The 14,589-nt window shown below is 43.1% G+C and overlaps 1 protein-coding gene across 2 annotated transcripts in view; it reads left to right on the top strand.

Annotated features, from left to right (window-relative positions):
- Positions 1-4,126: 4,126 nt before the first annotated feature.
- LOC102794295 (cGMP-dependent protein kinase 1) overlaps positions 4,127-14,589 on the top strand; it is a 99,313-nt gene continuing 88,850 nt past the window's right edge. Inside the window, exon 1 of one of the 2 annotated variants that reach the window (XM_006783766.3) lies at positions 4,127-4,652. In XM_006783766.3, coding sequence (XP_006783829.1) covers positions 4,396-4,652 — 257 coding nt within the window. In that variant the 5' untranslated portion in view covers positions 4,127-4,395. Of the gene's footprint in view, positions 4,653-7,801; positions 8,471-14,589 lie in introns of those variants that run through there. The other variant, XM_006783765.3, reaches the window with a different exon arrangement.

Here is a 14,589-nt window from a genome sequence, read left to right on the forward strand (position 1 = left end):
TGGCTAAGACCTGACATAGGAAGCGAGAGATCCCTCTAGCCCTATCTATTGTGCACTGACACCTCATCTCAGTGGAAGGGTGCCTATCCAAAAGCCATTCTGGAAGAAGGGAAATGCCAAATTACACAAGAACTGGACTGAAAATTGGAGTTAACAGTTCTGATGGAGTGATGAAGCCAAATTTGAACATTTTGGTTGTAAAAGTGTAAAAGGGAGGTTAGGGGAGGTACAACGGTGAGTGTTTACAGCCATCTGTAAAATGTGCTGGAAGCTCTGTCATAGTTTGGGCCTGTATTGCAGCCAGTGGTGTTGGCGGTCTTCTCAAAACTGGTTGAGTTATGAAGACAGAAAAGTAGCGTCAGATTTTGATCTAAATGCAATACCATCTGGAAAGCTTCTGATTGGCAACAGCTTCATTTGCCAGGATGACAATGATCCCAAACACACTGCCAATGCAGTTAAAAGCATACCTGGATTGAAAAGCACACAATTGAGCACCATCAGTCATGGATTTGACATTATTAAAGTGGTGTGGGATCATCTTGACTGAGAATAAATGAAGAAACCGCCCACATCTAAAGAAGAGCTTTGAATGTCCTTCGAGAAGCCTGGAGAACTATTCCTGAAGACTACTTAAAGAAAGAAATTTAAGATAGTTCAAGCTGTGTTGAACAATAAAGGTGGCATTAGCAAATATTGACTTCCAGGCTGGTAAGTGTTTTACAAACTCTGTATTAAATAATATTAAATATTAAGTAGTTAGGAAATTTCACGACTGGACTTGTTGCACAGGTGGCATCCTATCACGGTACCAGGCTGGAATCCTCTGAGCTCCTGAGAGTGACCGCTCTTTCACAAATGTATCCGGAAAAAGTCTGCATGCTAAGGTGTTTAATTTTTTAGACCTGTGGTAGAAGTGATTGGAACATCTGAATTCAATGATTTGGATGGGTGAATGAATACTTTTAGCAACATAGTGTACTTTAAAAGATTAACTACACTATTGTTTGACTGACAGGTTGATGTCAGAAGTCATCGGACTACTTAAACAAGTAACTGTTTTTTTCATCTCTGCACTGAAAAGAAGCTGTAGACACAACATGAACTATCTTTACCTATAAGGCTATTTTCCAGCAATGATAAGGCACACTTATTCAACACTAGCACCTCATTATAGTTGTCTCTCTGTACACACACAGAATATAAGCCTGGCTTTAACTCTCTGTAAACTCTGGCTGGTCATATGTGCCGTTTGGGTTGCTTCCTTTTGTTTTAGCAACTGTAAAATGCTCTTGTCTTGTGCTATTTCTCTGTGGGTTGATCACATGCAAGTAGTCATGTGATCCACTGTAAATATCAAGTACTGACTGTAACATCTTTAAGAAGTTCTTAAACAAATCACTGCACCTGACTGAGTATACACTGACACACTGATCAATATTAAAAGTAGTCCTTATTTACAGACCTAGCAATGATGCAAAAACACACAAGAAACACACCTTCTCACCTATCTGATTTTGACAGTACTAATGCAAGAAGGCAGGAAGGAAGTATCACTATTGCGTTTGCTAAGTCAATTTCCTGCGCTCTGGTTCAGTCCATTTCCAGTGTGAGCCGTGCGATCAATCTGCAGCTCTGGACATGATATCATGTTACATTGTGATACTACGTTGAATACAACATGAAGTTGCCATATTGCTGCTGAAGTGTATATTTGGCGGGGTATTTTACAGGCCTGGAGATGCTCAGAGAAAGATTGCTCCGGACTAGAGCATCTCTCCTGTCCTCGGCCCATGATGTCTCACTGTCTTTTATCCTCTCCCTGAGCCTGTGCCACCTCTCACGGGACTCACGGGACCGCAGACCCAGGCAGGCGGCCAGCTGGTGGAGGCTCACTGGGACCACCAGCAGAGACACGAACAGCATAAGGGGCTCAAGGGGGAAGACACTCCATGTAACAACACACTGCGCCTACCATTGCACTTAGTAATCACTTCTAAGGTTTCCATACAGGCTGCTGGCATGATCACTTTTGTGTGTCTGCAGGGATTTTAGCTTTGTGAATAGTTACATCAATCTTTTTGTGCAAACGTGTGTGTGTGGGTGATAATGATGTGCAAGCATATGTCTAGATATACCCAAGATGCCTCTTCTCTCGTATTCTTCAATGTGCAAACTGTGTGTGTGTGTGTGTGTGTGTGTGTGTGTGTGTGTGTGTGTGTGCATACGAGTGTATTACAGGAAAACAGTGACTAATGTCTGCCCTCTTCTCTTCCGTAAGCTGATCTGTCCCTGAGGCGGACAAGAGGGCACCGGATTTTCTCTTCCAAGAGACGCTTTAGAAACGCTGCAAAGACAGAAGCACATGAACCCTTTATTACTGCGCAGGCACACTCAGCACTCATGAACTCAGTGACGCCCATGAGCGGCCGTTCTTGTATGCCGTAAGAGCATCCATCTCCGAGTGCCTTAAGGTCAACTTGGCCTCCATTACCTAAGCCACAGCATCCAAGAGAGATGACCCATGTAGTGCTCAGACAACACAAGCTGAAACTGGTAATGCAGCATTGCTCCCCTCCGTGTAAACATGGAAAAAGTGGCGTTGGGACAAACAAGAAAGCCTACACAGTTCAGGCTGATGATGTCTATACACATTAGGTTATGGTAGGAGTATGAGATCAAAGACACTTTAATTAAAAACTAATTGATGATGCTCTGCATATTTCTTTATTTTCAAATGCATGATTGTCCTTTTTTGTGAATAGGAGGTCAGTAGCAGTCTTTCAGTGCAGTCATATTCTCCATTCAGGGGCACGGAAGGTAACACTTAATTTACCACTATTATAATGGACACAGTATCTGCTGCATACATAATTAATCGATCACTGTTTTCCACATTGATAACACCATGACCCTGGTTCTCATCTCGTCTTTGCTGCTCACAATTACTGTGAAACATGTGACACACTCACAGAGCTTCCGAATCAGAAGTGCATCATATGTGCTTCGTGGTTAGAACCACTGCAATCGGGCCGATAACTCTCAGGATAGTTATCAAGCCAGGCAGGACTTACGCGGTTTATCACAACTCTCATGTGGATACATGAGGGTTTGCAACATGTTAATGTGGTTGTTATTCCGCTACAAGACTCCTTTGAAGAGCTGCAGCTTAGATGGGAAAGTAATTTTTGAATATTGCGCAATAAAACTTCTCAAAAGGTTCTGCAGAGCCACACTTTCCAGCAACAAGCACTCTGCTATAGCCCCTATGAGCCGTTTGGAATAATAAGAAGGCAAGCAATAGTCAAGGGTGAGACATGTTGAACTGCGCCGGCAAAGTGAAGATCTGTTTGCGCTATTTTTAACTCAGAATCTTAATGAAACAACCCCCTAGCACCCACGAGCTCCCCTCTTCTTTCCCACTCAATGAATCCATTCAGTTGAAACACGCTCAGGCAGTAAGATGAAAAATGGTGCTTAGAAATGGCTGTCCAGCTTCAGTGATTAATATTAGAGTGAGAGAAGTGATGATCTATTATTGAACTCCCAGTCTTCACAGCGCAACCAGGATAAAAGTGATAAGCAGTGGTGCCACAGTGTGTAATTACAGATTACTCTCATCATTAGAGCAACCCACTTTGGAATGTATGTTGTAATTAACTTTATTTTAGGTGCAAACTCTTTAAAAAGCCTTTATTCATATCTAACATTGAATCAATTGCTATTTAGATAGATAGATAGATAGATAGATAGATAGATAGATAGATAGATAGATAGATAGATAGATAGATAGATAGATAGATAGATAGATAGATAGATCATACCCATAATACCGAGTCCTCTGCCCCGTGAAGCGAGTGTGGGACAATTGATTTTTGAAATAGGTTAGGTCAGGGAGGTGATGTGTGCACTTTTGTCGCGCAAAGGGAGGGTCGGGGTTGTGCAGACAGATGGTAAACAAATATTTGACAGCAGCCAGCAGCAGCACTGGGCTTCCTCTGTGGTGTGTTTGCAGGGTGAGCGGGCTGAACTATACAGGAGTTGTCTCGGCTCTTCAGTGCCCAGTTCTGCGTCCTCTGAGAGGAAGAGCTGCTGTAATTGGTTTCTCAATGAAGGATCATCAGCAGCTCCCCGGAGGCTTGGTGGACTGTAGCGCAGCGCTGCTCCATCAATCGTCCGTTTCCCGGATTTGAACGCTGCTTTGCTCTTTTCTTCTGAAATAAACAAGTGCGCAGTGAAGGGGACTGTCGGAGCATCATCACCCTGCGCGCTTTAGACGGGGATCTTTTGTGATCTCTTTTTTTCCTCACCCAAACCTGCTGAACGAGTATTGGGAGTTAATCGTTCTGTCCACCTCGGGGAGAATATCGACAAAGTTTAACGCAGATTTTCGCCATGAGTGATCTGGAGGACGACTTTGCCAAGATCCTGCTGCTAAAGGAGGAGAGAATAAGGGACTTGGAGAGGCGGCTTGCCGATCGGGAAGACGAGATTCAAGAACTGAAGAGAAAATTACACAAATGTCAGTCTGTTCTGCCAAGCGCTCAACTTATTGGACCCAGGACCCGCAGGGCGCAGGGCATCTCCGCGGAACCTCAAACGCACCAGGACCTGTCAAGGCAGGCGTTTCGAAAATATGCCAAGTCCGACTGGTAAGACAGTTTACGCAGGCGGTGGTACTTTATTGCTCTGTTATTGCGCCCATGTGTCTGCTTTGTGTCCCGTCTTAAAAGATTTTCTCGGTGTTTTTCTTCTGAGTTGGTTTTTTCTGGTCATAAAAACTATTCATCAGCATTTCGTTACGAGGATGTATAACTCTGTTTCGAGAGGAGAATACATGTGGCGACAAAACCCCCCCCAAAAACTAGAGGCTCAAACACACACGGCTCACTGAGGCTCCTCTGTGCTTTGTCTCCACATAGTGTTTCTGTCTCTTTATGATCTTCTTTTTTTCTAAATGGGAGACTCAGAGTTTTGCCATGAATGGACGAGCACTTCCATTCTTGCGGGCCGGGCCGATGACGCAGCTCCAAGGCAAGCTTTAGAAAGAGCTCCTAATTGATCAGATCCATCATGGCAGCCCCACGGGACACAGACAGGAGGAAGTGCGATGCATTATTGGCTTTTAGTAGCTGGACGCTGAGGACCCGAAGTGCATGTCTGAGGATATTTAATACTCCATTAGAAAACGCTTTGTTTGGCCATATGCTTCCTTCATCACCTTCAGGTGCTCGTTTTAGGTTCACAATCCTTATTTTGAGGGTTTCATCTGAGGTATGATGTCTGTATAGATAAAAGAAACTGCCTTTTTATTTAGTCCTACTCTGCTTAGTTTGGTTTTGCTGTGTTTACTCGAAGAACCAAAAAGTTAGCCAAAGAACTTTTTCTTTTAATTTATTCTCACCTCATTTTCTATCATCAGAACCCCATCAGAATAAATTACTTATTACACTGACATCACACACGCACAAGCAGACATCAGCCTGTTGACTCGCTTAGTGCAAGAGACAATGGGGTTAATAATATTAACATGGCTAGACTATTTCCAATCTTCATTTGCATTAATAAACTGCAGGCAGGAAAGTCCTCATTTGCAGTCATCAACGGATGCTCGCTGTGCTTTCAAAGGCAAACAACCGCAGGGAGAGCTCCCAGACAAACAAACAGAAGACAGCCCAACTTTAGAGGGATGAAAAAGTTGCAAACGAGCTACATTAAAGTTAAAAATAAAGTATCTCCATCAAATTGTCAGCCTTCCAGTGGAAGCATGGCTCGGTCTCAAAGTGATCAAATTATGAGTTTATTTTCAGCTGCTGAGTAACAGTAAGTGCCACAGTAAGGCTGCAGGAGTTGGCAGACGGGAATGTGCCCATGCGCTCTGAGGATAAACCGGAAGTAAACCTAGAAAACGTGCAAAACGCCAGTGACATGACGTCTTTGTGCTCCCGGGGTCTGGAGGAAGGCGCCCATATGAGCTGCTGGGGGTCTCTGACCCCTCTGTGTGCCGCAGAGGGGTCAGAGACGGTGTAACCCCCCCCTCATCCACCACCACACACGCGCACCCCACTGAATCAGAACGTGGCACCAGGCGGCGGCCCGCCCCGCTCCTCAGATTACTGCAGCATGGAGCTCCGGATCCTATTTCTATTGATCCGCATAGGAAAGGGGCTCACTTGAATGGCTAGAGAGGTGAAATTTAAAGCGCAGAGGTGCTTTGAAGGACAGTGGGAGGGCTTTTTGTTGATGGGAAGATGCGGGGCTCCAACACTGAACCTGAAATCTCCGGACGTCTGCAGTTTCAGATGCTATGAAGCAAACTTTGCTGCTTAAGCTCTGTGGTCTGCCCCCATCCCTTAACAAAGATAATATAAACCATGATTTTTTTTAATTAGCTCAGAGAATACTGCGCTACATTGGATTATTTGTATGGTTTTCTTTTGTTGTAGTTCAATAAATGACAGAAAGTTTTGCTGGTTGTTGAGCAGGTCTTCCTCTCATGTTCAACTTTCACAGATTACCTCTGTTGTGCTTTGTAGCTTGCGGTTCAGGTAGTAGAGCAGGAAAAGCAGGGTTCACGGTTCACTCCATGACTTTTCATATCGAGCATCCAGACTATGCTTGGGTCTCGTGCTTTTACAAGGCACGAGACCCAAAGTTGCTCTCCATGGCAGGCAAGCTTAATAGCCAATGTTTAGCAATTTAAGCACAGTCTGAAGAACATTTTTCATGCTGCTATGCAGTTTCAATACATTTTCATTTGATCTGCGTAAACCCCGATTACCCATTAAAAATCACAGACCTACATGTTATTACTTTGAGTGATATTACTAATATCAATTCCTCCGATTGATCATCCCCCAAATCCTACATTTTATTTCTCTCATGATCCAGTATCACTCACTACATGCTGATTTAATGCCCACAATCATCCTCAGCCTGGAGAGCAGTGCCATGCCTCATTCTTGATTGTCTGCGTTGATCCTTTAAGCCGCCACAAGAGGGCAGCTGAGATCTTTTTATTAGACCATCTGTCTCCATTTCGGTTTGTTTACACGGTTTTTGTCGGGAAAAATATGTCTTAAACCACCGCACCAAAAACACCTATCTCTGCAGTCCGAGAAATCTCCCCGCTTTTGTCCTCACTGTCAGCTGGTGACGCTTCATCCTCTCGGCACAGTAATTGCGATTTCAACCTCAGTAAGTCCTCATCCTATCAGATTGTTCTTGGCACTTTATCCTCTTCTGAATTTGTCCAGAGAGCACGAGGCCAAATGCTGTTCGCTGTGCTTCGGATGAGTCATTGGGATAATGTGGACAGGCACCAGCGGCGCTGGGAGTGCACACAACACCAGATTAGATGAGAAACGTGGAGCTGCCGCGAAGGAGTCGTGAGCCTCATTAGCTCTGACATTTTTTGTGTCTCTGCTGCTGCTGTTTGACACTTTTTTTAAAATATGAAATTTGGCAAACTGACTCCATTTTGCAACAAAATTTAATTCAGAAAAGGGTTTGGGGAAAGTTTAATTCTTTACACCCAACACAACATGAAAAACAACATTCAGATTCAAATGAAATATTGAAAACATCTTCCTTCATATTTTTACACCGAGGTTCATTAAGTTTTCCATCACCTTCAACTTCTATTAAGGCTCCTGTGCTCATCTATTTGTTACACGCAGCCTCAGGGTGAGATGCCGAGGTATGATGACATGGTTCTTAGAGCGGTGGCTTCATGCGAGACTCTCTCTCTCTCTCTCTGGAGTGGCAGACTGCACTGTGCTTCAGATTCCTGTAGGCGCCCTTCTCGCCATGCGCTCTCACCGGGTCGCAGCCTGACGCACTCGGGGAGGACGGTCCTCCGCTGTCACAGCACCGTGGGAGGGAGGGAGTGAGCGAGAGAGAGAGGGAGAGAGTAAACTTTGCATGATTGTGGCTGAGACGCTTTCTGTGCTTACCTTGACGATCGCGTGCCACGTTCTTTTTAATCCCCAAACATCTGCTTCTGACAGACAGAATCAGCCACAGCAGAGACAGGGGTTCCTTCCTCTCAAGCTTTTCATGACGAATAAAGTTTGTGAGCCGCGTGGCAGAGCAGAAAGGATAAAGACTCGGCCGCATACCTTGCGATAAACTTCCTGGGAAGTCGCTCATTGTCGCCGATTAAAATGGGCACCTTGCGCGACCTCCAGTACGCGCTCCAGGAGAAGATTGAGGAGCTGCGCCAAAGGGATGCCCTCATCGACGAGCTGGAGCTGGAGCTCGACCAGAAAGACGAGCTTATACAGAGACTACAGAACGAGCTGGACAAATACCGCTCAGTCATCAAACCGGCGACCCAGCAGGTCCACAAGCAGAACGACTTGCAAGAGCAGCAGCGAACGAAGAGGCAGGCAATTTCGGCCGAACCCACTGCCTTCGACATCCAGGATCTTAGCCATGTCACCCTACCGTTCTACCCCAAAAGCCAGCAGTAGGTGTTCAAATTCTACCCACAGTCTTTATATTTAATATGCTCGATATTTTTGCATTCAGTGTTATGCTTCCGTCTGAATTGATTCAGTCTTTGTTACCTTTCCGATTCTTGTGCGTAATGATGCGTGTGGCGCAGCAGGTACTTCACCTGTAGCGCACACTGGGATAATGAGGCAGTGCTCAGTACTCATGCGCGCGCACCAAGAGCCCCCCCCCCCCCCCCCCCCACACACACACACACACACACACACACACACACATAGCGGATGTTCTTGCAATGACACGATATCTTCAACTGTCAAAATGAGACAAATATTAAAACCTCAAGAATCCGTGAAGCTTTCACTAGTGACGCTCATGAGCAGGATTACAAGCAGCATAACGATCAAAAGTTGACTGTACATAAACTTGATCATAGTCAAATATGAGGGAGAATTTGCATGCCGTCCAGGTTTGGGGAACTGGTTGTGGGAGCTCTGTGTAATGTACCAGTGCCTGTTTTATACAAGCTGTGATACTGTGACAGGCAGTCTTAACAGGCTCTCTGTGCATGTTTATCTTATGATTTCTGTCTTTCTCACTCCCTCTGTCTTTCCAAACTCTTACGCAAATACGTCTCTCCTTCTCGACTTGGTCTGAAACAGGAGGTCTGGATCTTAAACGTAGGCTGGCACTAAATTTGCCTTCTGTTGTGAAGTAATCCATCTCTCTGTTGGTTTAAAGGTTGAGCTATTATGAATCAACACTCCCCTGGTTGACAGGGAGAATATTTACCTAACATTGCACATATTGAATTTAATGAAAAGAAAATATTGACCTAAAATGCTTAGCGGGACACTCGAGTTCCCAAAAATAAATAAAAGGGATCATTCCTATGGAAGTGATTGGAATATTACAAGTCCTAGCATTAAGTTATCTTTTTCTATTCTCATATTGATGTTTTAAGCCTAAGAGGAAAAAAGATTACAGCCTTCAGATTTTGCAGTGAGATCAGTCACGTCAGATATGAATGTCATTATTCCACTGACACACAAACAACCTCAACAACAAAGATTTCATCAAAGAAGATTCAAAAAATGAAGGGATTTATTTATCTGAGCAGCAAAAAGCCATTAGTCTTTGTTATACCTGTCAGCTCCCTGGGTTTGTGAAAACACACAAAATGCTTTTTTCTTATGTGTATTTTTTTGTTTGTCTGAGATCCTGAACACTGGTTTGGAAGGTTAGCTGAGGAAAACACCAGAGTGACCAATTATTTTGATAACTGGCACCAGTCTGAGACATTATTTCTATTTTCATTAAGTGATTTTCTTGAGACTCTTGTCAAGACTTTTAGCACTTTACTTCAAAAAGTGGTTGATTACCCTGTGATTTAATATTGGAACAGATTAGAGAGAATCTCCAGTTAAGAAAATATCAATTATGATGGGAAAAGACTATTTCAAGATTTCAAAAGAACGAAAAGATGAGTGGCAGCGGTTTCTTAAATAATTTCTGATGATGATCCTCAAAGGAAAGCTAAAAAATTAACTCATTACAATGAGGCTGTTTGAACTTCCATCAAGCCTCTCTCAGCGACAGCTTCAATTTTCCGTTAAACGTCTGCCACACCTTTTCACACTCCTCATTTGTTAGAGAATGGCATTTTCTCTAATATTGCTCTTCTAATAAGCATAGAGATGAAAAAAATTAATTGAAAAACAGCCAGTGTTGAATGCAAATGACTGGAGTGTGTTTGTTCGCTTGTTCTCTTATTAGTTGAGCACTGTTCTTATCTTACTCAGGCAAAGATGTCCAAACTGGTTGGACATCTTTGCCTGAGTAATTTGGAGAAGTTTATATTTTTCTGTAGAAAAGCAGCTCCTTTACATTGAGTTTTTTGTTGTTGTTTTTTTGTGTATGTTAATTTATACTGTGGGCTAAAACAAGTTCACTAACTCTTTATTTTCCTCTGTTACTGAAATTTACTGATAATACCTGTTAGATCTGGCTAAGTGTTTGTGTTTTTCTTTCATTCTCCCCTCTCTTTATCTTCTTTACAAGGCCCATAGAGCGCTCTTTACTCGTATGCTATCCATTCTTTTCCCTCTTTCTGTCTTTTATTTCTCCTGGCCTCTCCTACTTTTCTGCCATGCCTTTTCTTTTTTTCCTCCTTAAAGAGCATAGTTTCTCCTTTTAAGGAAGACTGAACTTGCTCAGTCTAAACTTGTGTAGTGGATGAAAGAAAATATATCGCTCTCACAAAGGAGACGGAGGCAGATGTTTTCATAAGGGTTGGATTTGGAAGATGTTGCTCAAGAATGGCCACGATCATGTCTGCCCTAAATCTCCTGGGTGTAAATCGAACAGAAATAGGGTCAATGAGGCACATTTCCAGTGGGCTGGAGGTCAGCCTTGGAAAAAAAAAGATTTCCAGCTAGTTCCTGTTGAGCCTTTTTCACACATGTACTGCGGGCCTGGACTTTTGTAGATGGTCGATGTAACTTACATACACTCCAAGTTAAAAGTTTGGACACACCTTCTAATGGTTCTTTATTTTAATGACGATTTATGGTGTAGATTCTCACTGAAGGCATCAAAACTATGAACGAACACATATGCAATTATGTAGCAAACAAAAAAGTGTGAAATAACTCAAAACATGTTTTATATGTTAGATTCTTCAAAATAGCCACCCTTTACTTTGATTACTACTTTGCACGTTCTTGGCATTCTCTCGATGAGCTTCATGAGGTAGTCACCTGAAATGGTTTTCGAACAGTCTTGAAGGAGTTCCTTGAGATGCTGAGAACTTGTTGGCCCTTTTGCCTTTACTCTGAGGTCCATCTCATCCCTAACCATCTCGATTGGGTTTAGGTCAGGTTACTGTGGAGGCCAGGTCATCTGGCGGAGCACTCCATCACTTTCCTTCATCGTCAAATAGCCCTTACACAGCCTGGAGGTGTGTTTGGGGTCACTGTCCTGTTGAAAAATAAATGATGGTCCAACAAAAAGCAAACCGAATGGGATGGCATCTCGCTGCAGGATGCTGTGGTAACCATGCTGGTTCAGTGTGGACTCATCAAACCAAAGCTCAGATTTCCACCTGTCTAATGTCCATTCCTTGTGTTTCTTGGCCCAAACAAATCTCCTCTGCTGTTGCTTTTTCTTAGTCGTGGTTTTCTAGCAGCTATTTGACCATAAAGGCCTGATTCACGCAGTCTCCTCTGAACAGCTGATGTACAGATGTGTCTGCTACTGGAACTTTGTGTGACATTTATCTAGCCTCTCATCTGAGGTGCTGTTAACTTGGTATTTCTGAGACTGTTGACTCAATGAATTTATCCTCAGCAGCAGAGGTGACTCTTGGGCTTCCTTTCCTGGGGCGGTCCTCACATGAGTTTCATCATGGTGCATGATGGTTCTTGCGACTTGGCGACACATTGAAAGTTTTCAGATTGACTGACCTTCAGTTCTTAAAGTAATGATGAACTGTTGCCTGTCTTTACTTAGCTGATTGGTTCTTGCCATACTATGAATTCTAACAGTTGTTAGCTGTGTACTAACCTGACTTCTGCACAACACAACTGATGGTCCCAATCCCATTAAGAAGGAAGGGAATTCCAATAATGAACCCTGACAAGGCTCACCTGTGAAGTGAAAACCATTTCAGGTGACTGCACCATGAAGGTCATTGAGAGAAGGCCAAGGGTTTGCAGCGCTGTCAACAAAGCAGAGAGTGGCTACTTTGAGGAATTTAAAATATAAGACATATTTACAATTATTTCTCATTTTTTGTATGCTACATAATTCCATATACTGTATCTTGCCTCATATATTTATGTCTTCAGCATCTATCTACAATGTAGAAAGTAGTAAATGAGAAAGTGTGTCCAAACTTTTGACTGGTAAGTGCAGTTGTATGTGTGAGTGAAAATGTCAGATTCAGACCTCAAGTGGTCTCTACCAGCTCACAAAGGCCATGTAGCGTCTAATTGCTCCCAGGCGAGAATAGCTCAGGTCATAGTGAAACCACTGTCATTTGTCATATGTCCTGCCACCTGCGCACCCTACTCATGCAGCATCCTCACCTAATACAAAGGAGTGCTGCCAGCTCTGAGAAGCAGATCATCTTCTGTTGCACGCTACACGTGAGCTGGACAATATCCTGGCTCGATTCTCCTAAAATTGTTTAAGTTAGTCTGTGAAAACGCCTCGAGTTAATTATGCATAAAGTGTGCTGTCTTTTCATAAAATGAAATCTATTATGAAGTATCAGTCCAAAAAAACTGTGCTTCACACCATTACTATGCTCCTTTCAAACTAATGAGATCTTCTCTTCCTGCAGACAACTCCCCCCCCAAAAAATTACAACTCAAGGAGCAAGGAGTCAAATCTGAACATAGGTTGTGGAGTGGGAATTAAAAATAAGTGCAACACCTCAATCCTCCCTGTTTAAAATTCCCACAGCAGCATGTTTAGACTCTCAAGGGCAGAAACAACTTCTGGATAATCCAGGTTGCTCAATTAGAGCAGTTCATTTACGATTCAAGTCTATTAAAAAAAACAGTGGATTTGGAAGCTTGTTAGCCCGAAGCCTCTCGCGTTGGTTGGTTGCTCTTGTTATTCTGTAAATGATCTCAAATTTGAGAAGAGATGACACGTATAGGGATCGTGGAACATCTATAGGAATGCACATACATGATCTTTGTCTTTAAGATTATAGAAATCCAGAAGCCACATGTGAGGAAGTTCTTTTGTGTTCTTTCAAAAAACCCCAAAACGTTATTTGGGTTTTCCAGTGAAATATGACACGTAGCTAATGTTGTTCTCTGGTAATTTAGTTTCTCACGTTTATATGCGAGTGTGAAAAGCATCGCTGGTCGGGATCCACAGGCTTCAGACCCTAATTTGGTATTTATGGCCATGAATGAAAGGCACAATTTATTAGAGCCCTGCTAATAATTCAGCTGGTGTAAAAACAGTGCAATAAAATGTGCAGATGTTGGTGAAAGCTCAAATGGTAGCTGCTTCTGAGAAGAGACTGGCATCGCTCTTTTAAGTGTTTTGGCATTTAAAAAAAGAAAAGAAATTTGAAACAGCACCACTGTCTCATCCCAGACTCAATAATGTGTTTGAGGATTTATTAAAGAAGCGTTTGAGTGACCTTAAAAGTTCACCATAAAGAGAAATAAAACACTCATTGTGCAGTGAAACATTGCTTCATATACACATGAATCTGCAGAGGAGGTTTGTAGAGTTTGCTGTTCGAAAATAACAGACAGGTTGAAAAACATAAATCTGAAAGAAGTAAAAAAACAAAAAAGGGCACTGTTGATGTTGTAATTTGAAGTTTTGTTTATGCACTTTTGTTCCTTGGCGAGGACTTTGCTGCAGGCTGGCAGTGGAGAAGAGAAGCCTGCGTGTTGTGGGAGCACTGATTCATAAATGCCTTCAAGGTTATTTGCCCTTTTAGCAATGAGCTCTCCAGGTGATCAACAATGCACTAAGAAATCCGTTTCTGAAAAGGGCACTGAGCACAAAAAGGCAAGAGGCAGTTCCCCAGTGCCTTTGAATACTACTTGCGGGGCATAGTGGGCTGCTTTTAGGGATTTTTTTTATGAATTAGGATATTGGCCTCTCTTCTCAGTGTGAGGGGTCTCTTTAATGGTTTAACCCTGGTACATAACCTCATTCATTTAGCTGCCAGAGAAGCACATACACAGCGTGCAGCTGAGCAAATGGAACTGTGGCGATGCTTCGGTGAATGAGTGATCTTGACTCGTTGTTCGCGGTCAGACTTCTTTCAACGCGTCTTCCTTTCTCAGACAGTCACACTGATGCTTGCTTTCAGGTTTCAGATTTGCTATCACCTGTTGAACAATATCTCTACTCTCCTCTGGCGCTGAATCCACTGCATGCTGCTAGATTTAGAAGATAATTTATCAGGTCTCCTTTCATAATGTCGCCTGCCTCTCCGTTTGCCCTGTGTTTCCTTTCAGCCCACCTGACAAGCACTCTTGCACCTTGACAACCACGCGTTAGCTTTGCACTTTATTACCTTTTCTCCCGACAGTTGCATAGTTAATGCGAAAACTATTCACCTGCGGAATGCCCTAATGACTGCAAACTGAAAGC

Source organism: Neolamprologus brichardi, chromosome 13 (assembly GCF_056152115.1).
Source record: "Neolamprologus brichardi isolate AB-2024 chromosome 13, ASM5615211v1, whole genome shotgun sequence".
NCBI classification, from domain to species: domain Eukaryota; kingdom Metazoa; phylum Chordata; class Actinopteri; order Cichliformes; family Cichlidae; genus Neolamprologus; species Neolamprologus brichardi.